This window comes from Nerophis ophidion, unplaced genomic scaffold (assembly GCF_033978795.1).
Source record: "Nerophis ophidion isolate RoL-2023_Sa unplaced genomic scaffold, RoL_Noph_v1.0 HiC_scaffold_97, whole genome shotgun sequence".
Lineage (NCBI taxonomy): Eukaryota > Metazoa > Chordata > Actinopteri > Syngnathiformes > Syngnathidae > Nerophis > Nerophis ophidion.
Window position 1 is genome coordinate 301,949 of NW_026907019.1, and position 14,190 is coordinate 316,138.

A 14,190-nucleotide genomic window follows, 5' to 3' on the forward strand; every position below is an offset into this window, starting at 1 on the left:
GTTTAAAGTAAATCTCTGTGGGATGATGTACAATATTGGCTTTTGTCTGACACTCCAAACTTTGACTGATATTGATGTTGATTGGGGGATGTTATAAAAGAAAAAAATAACATTAAAAAAAGGTTTAAAACACAATATATATAATACATCCACAAATGTAAGTTTGTAAAAACAAAACCATCCTTTCCCAAAAAAATTAAATAAAAAATCTGCCATTTTCTCTCACTTGTATACTGCATAAAGGTCTGGGGACATACATATAAAACAATCACAACACAATCATCATAATACAGAGTAATGACGATAATGAATAAAAATGATTATAGAGACCCAACAAATGGTTTAAAAAGACACATTTTAAAATTGTATAAAAGACAACTGTTCAAATGATGTATAAAGTAAATAATAATATGCTTCCTGAAGTGGTCCAGAAGATGTTTCAGATGTGAACCAGTACATATGTATATCATATAAAGGTGCTAATCTATGGGATTATTAACAATTACAAATACAAATATGTCACACTTCAATATTTCAAACTATCCAATCTATAAATGTAGAAGCATATTAAACAGATTGTTAGACAAACAACAATGTCACACATGTTATATGTGCTGATGTTGTTAGAAAGTCAAAATGAAAGTCTGGACAGTTTATTTCAAATCCTGCAGTTTCATTTGCTGCTGCTGTTCTCACCAGCACACTTGTGTTTCTTACACTGGTACTTAGAAGACAATCTTTCACCACACACACTGCAACTCAACACTTTCTCTCCTGGGTGTCTTCTCATGTGTGCTACAAGCTTTGATTGTTGACAAAAGCTTCTGTTGCAGATTGAACAGGAATGTGAATTTTCACCAGTGTGTGTTCTCTTGTGTACTTTCAAACACCAGTTTTCTGTAAAACCTTTACCACAGATTGAACAGGAAAAAGGTTTTTCACCAGTGTGTCTTCTCACGTGCACTTTCAAATGATGACTTTGTGTAAAACCTTTACCACAGATTGAACAGGAAAACGGTTTTTCACCAGTGTGTGTTCTCATGTGTACTTTCAACCATCGACTTTCTGTAAAATCTTTACCACAGATTGAACAGACAAAAGGTTTTTCACCAGTGTGTGTTCTCATGTGTACTTTTAAAAGGGGACTTTGTACAAAACTTTTACCACATTCTGAGCAAGAAAAAGGTTTTTCACCAGTGTGTGTTCTCATGTGTACTTTCAAATGTTTACTTTGAACAAAATCTTTACCACATTCTGAGCAAGAAAAAGGTTTTTCACCAGTGTGTGTTCTCATGTGTACTTTCAAACTGGGACTTTCTGTAAAACCTTTACCACAGGTTGAACAGATAAAAGGTTTTTCACCAGTGTGTCTTCTCATGTGTACTTTCAAATTGATTCTTTGTACAAAACATGTACCACAGATTGAACAGACATAAGGTTTTTCACCGGTGTGTGTTCTCATGTGTACTTTCAAATTGTGACTTTCTACAAAACCTTTGCCACATATTGAACAGATAAAAGGTTTTTCTCCGGTGTGTCTTCTCATGTGTGTTTTCAGAAGACTATGGTATTTAAAGGTTTTGTGACAGAGAGAACAAGTGAAGTGAGTGTTGTCAGTGTGACATGTCTTATCATCTTTAGAGTCTTCATCATCAGTGTCAGGAGAGTGTGACGTTGTGTCCTCACTATCTGATAGTGGAGCTAAGAGCTTGTCTGCTTGTGATCCTCCACAGTGGTCTCCATCAGCTTCTGTTGTCATGTGTTGTGTTGAGCTGCTGCTTGGAGGCTCCCCCCCTCCCCTCTCCTCACTTTCACCTTTGACCCCATCATCTTCACTCTTCACAGTCACTGGGAACTCCTCCAACCATTTAGGCTGACTGATGCACACTTCCTCCTCTTCCTCTTTAATGTGCGGCGGCTCTTGGTCCTCCTCTTCCTCTTTAAAGTAGGGGGTCTGTGGGTCCATCTCTTCCTTTTTAATGTGAGGGGTCAGCAGGTTCTCTTGCTCTTTAAAGTGAGGGGTCAGTGGGTCCTCCTCTTCCTTTTTGATGTGTAAGATCAGTGGGTCCTCCGCTTGCCCTTTAATGTGAAGGTTCAGTTTAACACTATGGGTCTGTGGCTCCTCTACTCCCTCTTTGATGTGTTGGGAATGTGGTACCTTTTCTTCCTCGTGTATGTTGGAGGACTGTGGTTCCACCTCCTGCTCACCAGGAAGATGTTCTTCATCGATGTCTGCGGGACAGGAGAAAACAAACATTCTTGATAAAAGTCCAGCTTTGCTCAGTCACATGAGACATTGTCCTGCACCAACATATGATCTCACAATCTCATCAATTTCCCCTCACAGCAGTCAGGGTACTTCCAGCTGACACATAAAAAGACCTTCAGGGGAATGTCTTCCCAGGCCAACATCCAATCCACCTTATTCATATAAAAACATCCTAAAAGTCATTCCTGCAATCCTTAATGGTAGACGCCATACATGAAAGTGTGCTGTTCTCTCTCTGAATAAGTCATACACACACAGGAAATAATGTACCACATGCCAGCCTCCACGCAGTAGTACTAGTGATGAGCTCCCCCTGCTGGTGGACAATAAGTACAGTGATTTTCACATTCATCTTTAGAGACATGTCTGTTATAAAAGAAGCATGAGCACAGTCAACTTGTTGGCCAAGAAAGATGACATCTGTTTTGCTTTCATTTAGATAGTGTCACCACAGTTAAACTGGGAAGAAGTAATCAGATTACTGACTACACCTTCAAAAGATAACGTGTTTACTTTATTAATAATAGTAATAATGGATTATATTAAGTTAGTGCGTTTCCAGACACTCAAATTGCGTTAGAGAACTGAGAAGGCATCATTCATGCAGTCCACACATTCAATCAAAATCAGTATCAGACAGACCGTATTTCCTTGAATTGCCGCCGGGTATATAGTATGCGCCTGCCTAGAATTACTGCCGGGTCAAACTCGTTTCGCAAAATAATTAGCGCATGCTTAGCATTACCGCCGGCCCAGGATTAACGCCGGGTAAACTTGTTTCGCAAAATATTTTTTTTATTAGCGCGTGTCTTTCCGCCGGGTCAAACTCGTCACGTCACGAGTGACACTTCACCTGTCATCATTTTCAAAATGGAGGAGGCTGATTTCAATAATTTGAAATCGCATAAAGGGTAGAAGATTTAGAGCTATTCAGTACGATTTTAAGTCTAAGCTATGCTAAAAAGAACAATAAGCAGCTATGTTTTATTAATATACCGTAGCTGCGTGTGTCAAATATGAGTCATTAAATGACTCCCGCCTCCTGGTGGTAGAGGGCGCTAGTAATTCTTCTTGCGACAACTCGGCTGCAGAAGAAGTGACAACAAGCAGCAAGAGTGAGCAGCGTGTGTTTATTTTTTCCTCTCGCTTGCACTTTTAACATGGAGGATTACATATCTAAAATAAAACAGTTTTCCAAACTGGACTTTCAATAAAAGCAGGAGGTGATAAAGGAAGATCTCCATCGAGACAGAGAAACTTTTAAAACTGAAGAAAGATAGGGAAGACTTCTATAAACAAGTTATCGATGCTTTTGATCAGAAGGAGCTGCGCAGGGACTTCATTTAAAAGTAAAGGTAAGACCATAATAATGTTTTTTGTATTAAATGTGCTTTTCATGATGGTATCTTTACATCACACTCATTTTTTTAAGCACAGGCCTAAATTTACCGCTTGCCTTTGGTAAGTGTCGAAGTGTGAAGAGGTTTTAAAATATTAGCGCATGCTTGCCTTTACCGCATGTCTTTGGTAAACTCCGGAGTGAGAAGAGGTTTTAAATTAATTAGCACCCCGGCGGCAATTCAAGGAAATACGGTACTTTATTAATCCCCAAGGGGAAGTTAAAATTTTCAGCAATATGGTAAGCTACATTTAATAACAATAATAATAATAATAATAACTAGATGAGATGAGGCAATTGTTCAAGGAATTGTGTGTGAATGCTCCAATGCTGAAATTGAACTGAAATGTTGACAGAATGTAGTATGAATGTAAGAATAGTTTGAATGTTGGAATGGTTTAAATGTTGAAGAGTTTGAATTTCAAGGAAAACCGGAATGTGGTTTGGAACTTGGGAAAGTGTGAGTTTGAATGTCCAGGATGGTCTTGTGCTCTCTGAACTTGTTCTTGCTTTTGTCATAATTGATTTGACATTTTATTTTGGTCATTTTCCAACCAATATCTACAAGACAAATACACGAGGATACATAGCTTGTATCCTCGCCGAGGAGCTAAGCCGGCGTCGTCTGCACGCGTGCTCTGCCGACTCTGCCGGCTCCTCCTACTCCATCAGCGGCATTCTGGGAATCAGCTCGGCCGCTGACGTTGGCAAGAGGAAGCGGGATGAAGGGGAAGAACATCAAACTCCACTTTCACTACGGGAAAGTTGACCAAGTGCCGCTGCATCTCGCCGTCGGCCTCTGGATCCTCGGCGTGTTTGTGTCGTCCGGGGTCGTGTGCAGCGGCCATCCTGGAGTGGACGTCGCACGCGGACTGCACTGGGTGCCTGGAGCGACGGCGGACGTTGCCTGGGGGAGAGGCCGGGGTCGGTGTTGCCGCACGATGACGAGCGCGGGACGAGTGGCAACGCCGGCGCCGCGAGTGTGACGACAGCGGGAGCGGCGCCGACCACCCGGGGTTGTAGGCCGAGCGGGTGAGGAGCAGCACCATGCAGAGGAGCTTTTTCCCGCCGGAGGAGTGCAGCCTCATCGAGGAGAGGATCGACCGGGTGGTGGCCAGGGGGGAGGCCGGGAGGCCGGGCGCCCCTGCGCGGTGGGTGCTTCGGGGGGGGCTACACGTACAGCGCCCAGCTGGAGAAGTGCGGGCCGCAAGGTAAAAAAAGATCACTCCGAACACAAGCACAGACGAAGCAGAAACAGACTTTGCTTTTTCAAACTGTTAATCCTGCTAAAGTGATTTGGGATCCTGCAATGAAACCCAAAGGTATTTTGGGAGGTCACTTAAACATCCAAAGCCTAGTTCGCAGGTGTGATGAAATCAGATTATTACTGTCTGAGTCTAATCTTGATTTTCTATGCATAAGTGAAACGAGGCTGCATGATAACATTTTAACCAGCTTAATCAGTGTTCCGGGATATAAATGTTTTAGAAGGGACCGAACTGTAGGAAGGGGAGGGGGGGGGGGGGGGGGGGGGGTACTGATATATGTCAAAGACTTACTTAATGCAAGGGAAATTCCCCTGACTGCTGATATATCTACTGAATGTTTATGTATCAATGTCACACTATCACAAAACATGCAATTCAATGTATTGGTGGTATACAGCCCTCCATCTGCGTGCGCTGCAATGCTATGCGAAGACTTAGATGTACTGTTTAAGAATTTTAAGAATAACAGTGAAGTACCTGTCTTCGGACACTTCAACTTAAACTGGCTAGATAAACACTGCAGAAAAAAAATAAAAGAACTCACATCCAAACATGACTTTAGTCAGAAGATAGAACCCCACATGTATCACTAAAAACACTCAGACACTAATTGAGTTAATCTTCACAAACAAGCCTGACAGAATCATCAAAACGTACAATCTAGTTACCAGCTTGTCAGATCTTAATCTGACATTAGTTGCAAGAAAACTCACAAAGAGACGTCTGACGAGGTTTAAAAGTCAAGATCATAAAAATGTTAAACTTGAGATCCCTCGCCAATCAACAGCTTTATTTGAAAACGAATTAAAGGGTCTTACTTGAGACGAGCTCCAACAACATGACCAAGTACACGCCTGTTGTAATCAGCTAATGTCTACTATCGGACGCATTATTGATCAATATGTTAGAAAGCGAAAAAAATCCCACGGAATATTTCAGTTACCATGGATTAATGATGAAATCCGGAAAATAATGAAAAAAAGAGATTATGCCTTAAAAAATTTTATCAAAACTCGTAGTGACACAGATTCGAAAATATTTAAAGACTTACGTAATCAAGTAGTTAAACAGTTCGGAATGTCCCAATCAAACTATTACATCCACATGCTTTTAGAGGCCAAAGGAAATGGTAAAATGATCTGGAAACTACTACACAACCTATTAAACCCAGAGGGTAACAACACCCAAACCCAATATAAACTAAAGTAGGAGACAAAATCATTACTGATTGTACTCAAGTCTCAAATGAGTTCAAAGATTTCTTTATAGAATCTGTCAAAAACCTTTCCTCGGGTTTTTCCTGTCTGACTAATGATGATCAAACAACAGACATACCTGATAAACAAGACAGCTCATTTCAGCTCAAGTAGGTTAGTCAGACAACTGTCTTAAATGCCATACATGACCTAAACACCACATACTCAAAGGATATTTATAACCTAGACACAGCTTTTATTTTTTTTTTAAAATAGCGGCATCCTTATACAGCCTCTTACCCGTCTTATTAATATTTCCATTAAAACTGGGCAATTCCCAGATGGATGGAAAACTGCACAGGTAATACCACTTTTAAAATCTGGTGATGCTGGATTGACATCTAACTATAGACCTATCAGCCTTCTTCCAGTTTCATCTAAAGTCCTGGAGAAGATTGTTTCGGAACAACTAATGCACCACCTTGAGACAAATCACTATTTGAATCCCTTGCAATTCGGACTCAGACGTAACCATTCTACAGAATCTGACACTTGTTTTTTAACTGAAAAGATCAAACATTCCCTTGACAAAGGACAGGTAGTCGGTGCAGAATTTTCAGACTTAAAAAAAGCATTTGATACAGTCAATCATAACATTTTAATTTCAAAACTAACTACTGTAAATTCAACTAATTCAAACAGTCATTGTCCTGGCTTGAGTCATATCTGAAGGGCCGTGAAAAATGTGTCACCATTAATAATGTGAGATCTTCCTTCCGCAAAATTGAAACAGGGATACCTCAGGGTAGTGTCTTGGGACCGATACTATTTAGTCTATAGATCAATGACCTACCAGATGTATGCACAGATATAGATTTACAGATGTATGCGGATGACACAGTCATATATACATCTGGTAAGACCTGTACTCTAGTTGCTGAAAAGCTAAATTAGACAAAATAGCATCTTGGCTGGCATCATCCTGTTTAACCCTAAACACTAAAAAGACTAACTGTCTGCTTCTCCATAAAAAAGCAACCTCAAAAAAACCTGAATATAAAAATTAATGATGAGGTCATTGAACAAGTACCTGAAGTCAAATATTTGGGCATAATCATAGACTATCAGCTGAATTTTAAAAGTCACGTTAAGAAAATGTGTAAAACTCTGAAGGCCAACCTAGGCTGTTTTAAGATTATAAGAAACTGCTTAACTCTCAGCTGTGCTTTTACTTTTATGAATTCAATGATTCTTTCACACATATCTTATGGCTTAACTACATGGTCCCAGTCAGCAGTCAAGACCATTGAGTGTCTTTATAACCGCGCCTTGAAAGTCCTAGACAAGAAGAGAATACAATATCATCATTGACAAATTTTAACCACATTTTAATATTTCCATTAAAACTGGGCAATTCCCAGATGGATGAAAACCTTGCCAAATTTTAACCAAATACAATATTTTAAGTTTTACCAATTGTATTTTGTTACATCCAGTCAAACTGGTTTTTAAATGTTTGGATAACTCTGCTCCCCAATTGCTCTGCAAGGCCATTACAAGACTGCAAAGTGGTACCAGAACTACCACCAGAGCAATGTCAAAAGGCAACTGTTGTGTTCCATTCCGTAGAACATCTTTTGCCCAGACTGCCTTTTCAATAAAAAGACCACAACTATGGAACTCTTTACCTGACACTTTGAAAAGTATAACTGCACTTGTCACTTTCAAAGAACAAACAAAATTATGGCTAGTTGAGCAGCAATCGTGTTCCCATGTTTAGTTTTTTCAAATTTTTACTAATTGGTTTTTATCTAGCCTGCACTTTGTGTTGTTATTATTATCATTGGCTTTTATCTAGTTTGCACTTTGTATTATTTCTATTATCATTATTATCGACTCATTTTTGTCTTATTTTCATTTTCTTGTTTTAATGATGTTGGATCTGTGTTGTTGTTGTTGTTGTTGGGGACAAGTGTTGTAAATTAGCTTTGGCTACAAACACTATGATGCATACATTGGATAACTGTTTCAGATGTCTAGGTTTTTTGGATCCGTCCCTATTTCAAATAAACCTTAATATATAATATATGTGAGTGGAATGTGTTGATGTTGGAATGGTTTGAATAGGTTAAAAAATGTGGGGATGGTGCAACTTGGACAAATGTCACTCAGGTGGGTGTACGGATGTGTGGAAGGTACGTAGACACAGAAAACTCCCCCACAAGCATGTTTGTGTGAGAGGTATTAAAACGGAGGTATTAAAACATTAGTCAGTCAATCAAACAAACGGTCAATGAACTTTGCAGTCATGAATACACTGTGTGTTTATTTTCTCCGGCTGCGGCTCTCAAACTGCATACAAAAGGTCTTCTTATGTTCGTTTGGTCTGAAAGCGTAAAAAAGCACTGCCTCAATAAGACAAAAATAAAGCGGGTCTGGGGGCCCAAACGTTGCCATTCTTGTGTGAGTGTAGGCGTGTAGTCCTTATGTGACATCATCATGTCATGTTCATGAGGAAGCTGAGCTTGTTTCATACACGACTCCCCTCAGCCGTCTCCACTCCAACACACATGAGCAGCTAACCTGGCTAACATTAGCAGGTGACTTCTGAGAAAATTCTTACAACTCTTCTTCTCTGACCATCCCAAAGTAATAATCCAATCAATAATCACTGAACTCAACAAAAAATAAGGCATATTATTTCAACAATGACTTCCGGTGTCACAGAACTGGCTAATATAACAAAATCTGCTTTTCATTGCACAATATCAGGGAAATTGACAAAAAATGTAAGAGCAATGTTGTCATTCTTAGGAGAAGCAACATTTGTCAGGGAAAATAATGCCTTGCCGGTAAGGTCTATTCAGGTGTACTGGAGAGGAGCCTAGGCCAGATAGTCGAACCTCGGATTCAGGAGGAACAGTGTGGTTTTAGTCCTGGTCATGGAACTGTGGACCAGCTTTATACTCTGGGCAAGGTCCTTGAGGGTGCATGGGAGTTTGCCCAACCAGTCTACGTGTGTTTTGTGGGCTTGGAGAAGGCATTCGACCGTGTCCCTCGGGAAGTCCTGTGGGGAGTGCTCAGAGAGTCTGATTGTGGCGGTCCGCTCCCACTATGATCAGTGTCAGAGCTTGGTCCGCATTGCCGACAGTAAGTCGGACCCGTTTCCAGTGAGGGTTGGACTCCGCCAAGGCTGCCCTTTGTTACCAATTCTGTTCGTAACTTTTATGGATAGAATTTGTAGGCGCATTCAGGGCGTTGAGGGGATCTGGTTTGGTGACAGCAGGATTAGGTCTCTGCTTTTTGCAGATGATGTGGTCCTGATGGCTTCATCTGGCCAAGATCTTCAGCTCTCACTGGATCGGTTTGCAGCAGAGTGTGAAGCGACTGGGATGGGAATCAGCACCTCCAAGTCCAAGTCCATGGTTCTCGTCCGGAAAAGGGTGGAGTGCCATCTCCGGGTTGGGGAGGAGATCTTTCCCCAAGTGGAGGAGTTCAAGTACCTAGGAGTCTTGTTCACGAGTGAGGGAAGAGTGGATCGTGAGATCGACAGGCGGATCGGTGCGGCGTCTTCAGTAATGCAGACGCTGTATCGATCCGTTGTGGTGAAGAAGGAGCCGAGCCGGAAGGCAAATCTCTCAATTTACCGGTCGATCTCCGTTCCCATCCTCACCAATGGTCATGAGCTTTGGGTTATGACCGAAAGGACAAGATCACGGGTACAAGCGGCCGAAATGAGTTTCCTCTGCCGTGTGGCGGGGCTCTCCCTTAGAGATAGGGTGAGAAGCTCTGTCATCCGGGAGGAACTCAAAGTAAAGCCGCTGCTCCTCCACATCGAGAGGAGCCAGATGAGGTGGTTCGGGCATCTGGTCAGGATGCCACCCGAACGCCTCCCTAGGGAGGTGTTTAGGGCATGTCCAACCGGTACGAGGCCACGGGGAAGACCCAGGACACGTTGGGAAGACTATGTCTCCCGGCTGGCCTGGGAACGCCTCGGGATCCCCCGGGAAGAGCTAGACAAAGTGGCTGGGGAGAGGAAAGTCTGGGCTTCCCTGCTTAGGCTGCTGCCCCCAAGACCCGACCTCGGATAAGCGGAAGAAGATGGATGGATGGAAGATAATGTGTTCTGGACCACTCATTCATCCTTTAAACACCCAATTGTCCCGTCCTTTTAGACGGTCATTCGAAATAGCGACAAAACTACGAAGCTAAAGCTGGCAAGGAAAATCCATACACCCACAACACATCTCATCTGCTTGTGTTGTTGTGAAAGACATCATCAATGTTGGAATAATGTACAAAGAGGACAGCAGTCGCAAGTGTCGCCTCCACACATCGTTCTGAGAACAGCAACACACTTCCCCTTCACAATAATAGGTCTGACTGCGCTAACAAAATAAAGGTTTAAAAAAAAAAAGCACCTTAAACAAGCGTAATGAACTTATTGATGCATTTACACAATTATTATGCTTTGATCCAAAGTACGGGTCAAAATTGTCTAAAGATTTATTGCACAAATAAATGTGAGCAATTCTATATTTAATTAACAAACTGGAAAGAAAATAACATTTGCCTTGGTGCCCTAAAATATGAACCCTCCTTTAAGGCAACACTTGTCTTGACCTTAAAAGTAACATTTTGAGGCCTGTCGATGATGTGCCTTTTTCCCACCCATCCATCCATTTTCTATCGCTTGTCCCTTTTGGACTCACAGGGGGGCAGAAGGTGGGGTACACCCTGGAAAATTCCATAAAACCTTTACACTATTTATTTAAATTGTATCCAAATTAAAAATGCATCCTCCAGTTTGTGGCTATTATGGGGCATATTTCCAGAGAATATGCATTTTTACAGCATGTTTTAAAGAGATAGCGATTAAAAAAATGACTTCTGGGTATATTATATTGCTCAACTAATTCTTATTAGTGAGCAGAATAGAGGCGCTCTCATTGACTCAAATGGTAAAATTAGGATGGTCAAGATTTTGCTAACGTTTGTTTAGGACTTAGAATGCATACAAAATAAAAACATGTTATTGTCTTACATATGGATTGTGAATGACAGGCAAAATAAAACAAATCAGATCCCCTTTGATCATTTCTCTACATCCTGTGAACGGGTTGATGCTGTGGTGAAAGTGAGAAAATAAATACATGTTGGGAAAATGCAAATTTAAGGAAAAATGGCTGACAAACTTTTTAAAGGGGAACATTATCACAATTTCAAAAGGGTTAAAAACAATAAAAATCAGTTCCCAGTGGCTTGTTGTATTTTTTGAAGTTTTTTTCAAAATTTTACCGGTCCCGAAATATCCCTAAAAAAAGCTTTAAAGTGCCTTTTTTCCACTACCTGCCAAGATACGGTCCATTTTCCTGTGACATCATACAGTGCTGCCAATACAAACAAACAGTGGCGAATAGCACAGCAAGATATAGCGACATTAGCTCGGATTCAGACTCGGATTTCAGCGTCTTAAGCGATTCAACAGATTACGCATGTATTGAAAAGGACGGTTGGAGTATGAAAGTATTGAAGAAAAAACTGAAGCTATTGAGCGAATAGCTATTAACGCTATTCATAGCCATAGCATGGCCGATTAGCTGCCTTAGCATCGCCGGTAAAATGTGCAGACACTCCGGCACATTCAATGGGGGTCTGGCGGCAGATTTCTTGCCACTTTCGCATCTTCGGTGCAACTTGAATCCCTCCCTATTAGTGTTGTTACACCCTCCGAAAACACACCGACGAGGCATGATGCCTCCAAGGTTCCAAAAATAAGTTGAAAAAACGGAAAGTAACAGAGCTGAGACCCGTGTGTGTAATGTGTTGAAAATGAAAATGGCGGCTGTATTACCTCGGTGACGTCAAGTTCTGACGTCATCGCCACCAGAGCAATACACAGAAAGGCGTTTAATTCGCCAAAATTCACCCATTTAAAGTTCGGAAATCGGTTAAAAAAATATATGGTCTTTTTTCTGCACCATCAAGGTATATATTGACGCTTACATAGGTCTGCTGATAATGTTCCCCTTTAAAACCTGCTTAGAGATTGTTTGTAGTAAACCCAGAGAGGCATGTGTGTGTTATAAAATGATGGTAGAATTAGCTTTATTATTTGGGTTTAGGGGGCCATGTCATGGAGCTCGTCCACAGCACATCTCTGACTTGTTCCACCACTGACAGTTTATTGTACAAATAGACTGGGATATGTAACTCATCTTTAGTAGTTACATTCCACAGAACACAGACAACCACGTGGTTGCAAGACCACGTTGCAAGTAGCAGACGGAATGCATCATCCTCACAAGACAACACAACTTCTTATACACAATATATTAAGCATAGTGTTAATAATGAAATGTAAAGTTAGTAAAGATGTGAGAGTAAGAAGTAAACAAACCTGTTCTGTGTAACACAACTTGATGTTTCTTGAAAACAGCGTCCAGTAGTTGATGTTGTCGCTCCTTCTCCTCTTTTGTAAGACAAAGTTCCTCCTCATACTTTGCTATCCTTCTGTGGCACATTTTCACACAATCACAACACTTTACTCTCACACTTGATCTCTACTTAGCGATGTGTTGATAACTTCTGTGTCTTCTGTTAGCAGCTAACAAGCTAAGCTAACTAGCCAGCTAAGCTAACTAACAAGCAAAGATAGCACGAGAAGCGGCACAGTGCTTCTAGCGCATTGAGACCACTTTATCCTTAAATAAAGAATCACATATGTATTTTATACGACGTAAATATTATAAACTGGATAACAAATAATAAGACTGACTTATTAGCGTCCTGCACACTTCTTTCTCCTTCTCCTCCTGTTCTGCTGTCTTCCGTTTACCCCGGAAGCTGGGAATGACGTCACAGCTGAGCGGACGAAGAGGTAGCTCTATATAAGATATTGCTTGCTGTCACTGTTACCATGCTTTTCTTTTACGTAATATTTATTTGAATAACAATGTGATATAAACTAATGTCTTGTTTTTCAAAAATAAATTCAAAGTATATCAAACAAAGCTTTAATGTTGGGGTTCAGTGGCGCCCCCGTGCGACATTCATTGCAACGACAAGAGTGAAAGTGCTAGAAATTGTAGCGATATTACTGCCTGATTTTTTTTAATTTACCCTTCCACGTGTTTTTATTGTTGTACCCTTTTAGTCTTAATCTATTTTATACGAAAAATTAATAAAACATTGAAATATCACAGAAAGTGACGACGCAGGACCTACGTCGTAAAAAAGTACAGGAAGTGACGTAAATTCACGCATGCGTGGATCGATCGTGTCGTGAATTTATATCCATTTTTAAAAAGTGTGAAACATTTGCTCTCTTAAACAAAAGTCTCTTTCTTAAAGTGAAATCCAAATCCTCACATTGTGTTAATGATTTTAATTTATTCATTCAGTCTTAGAAGATTTGTATAAAATAGAAAACACTTACATTATTACATTTATTGGAATATATTACGTCGTTTTAAATAAGCACATTTAAGCACAAGTTTATCATTTAATTATATACATTTTATTTTAATCTTATTGGAATGGTCTCTCATATTTACTTTTACTTTCTTTAACGGGTTTTGTTTGTAAGATGATTGGATTTAATGTGATGTTTTTTATATTGCTGAGTAAAATACTGAAAACACTGACTCATATTGTATTGAAAGTACCTTAATGTGTCCAAACATTGTTTATGTGTGTTTAATTGTTCAATGAAAAAAATAAATAAATACTCAGAAGTAGAACTGGCTAGCAAATAAAGTCTTATTTTAACATAAATAATGTTGAAGTCATATTACATGACATTATATAAATATGTATATTAAATATAATTTGAATAGTTGGCAAGTAAACAAAATGCATTTGCCATACCTAATTGTATTATATCAATTATAACTCAACCCCACACATTACAACATGTATTCACACTTTGTTGTGTGAAAATATTTTACACAAACTTACATTCAATTATAGTAATGATTATAATATAATAAGATATATAACAATGTGTGTTCTGGATCTAAATTAATGCATGGAAAATAAATAGTTAAACAATCTTTT

At 40.0% G+C, this 14,190-nt stretch overlaps 1 protein-coding gene across 1 annotated transcript; it reads right to left on the minus strand.

Annotated features, from left to right (window-relative positions):
• Positions 1-338: 338 nt before the first annotated feature.
• LOC133547410 (oocyte zinc finger protein XlCOF6.1-like) lies at positions 339-12,938 on the minus strand. Its single transcript, XM_061893093.1, has 3 exons — positions 12,911-12,938; positions 12,533-12,645; positions 339-2,232 (listed from the first exon to the last, which is right to left on the minus strand). The coding sequence occupies exon 3, from the start codon at positions 1,964-1,966 to the stop codon at positions 674-676; it is 1,293 nt and encodes a 430-aa protein (XP_061749077.1). The 5' UTR covers positions 1,967-2,232; positions 12,533-12,645; positions 12,911-12,938; the 3' UTR covers positions 339-673.
• Positions 12,939-14,190: the final 1,252 nt, after the last annotated feature.

What these genes read in the sequence shown, in the direction of transcription:
- LOC133547410 (XM_061893093.1), bottom strand. Translation starts at nt 1,966, where the DNA reads ATGGACCCACAGACCCCCTACTTTAAAGAGGAAGAGGAGGACCAAGAG.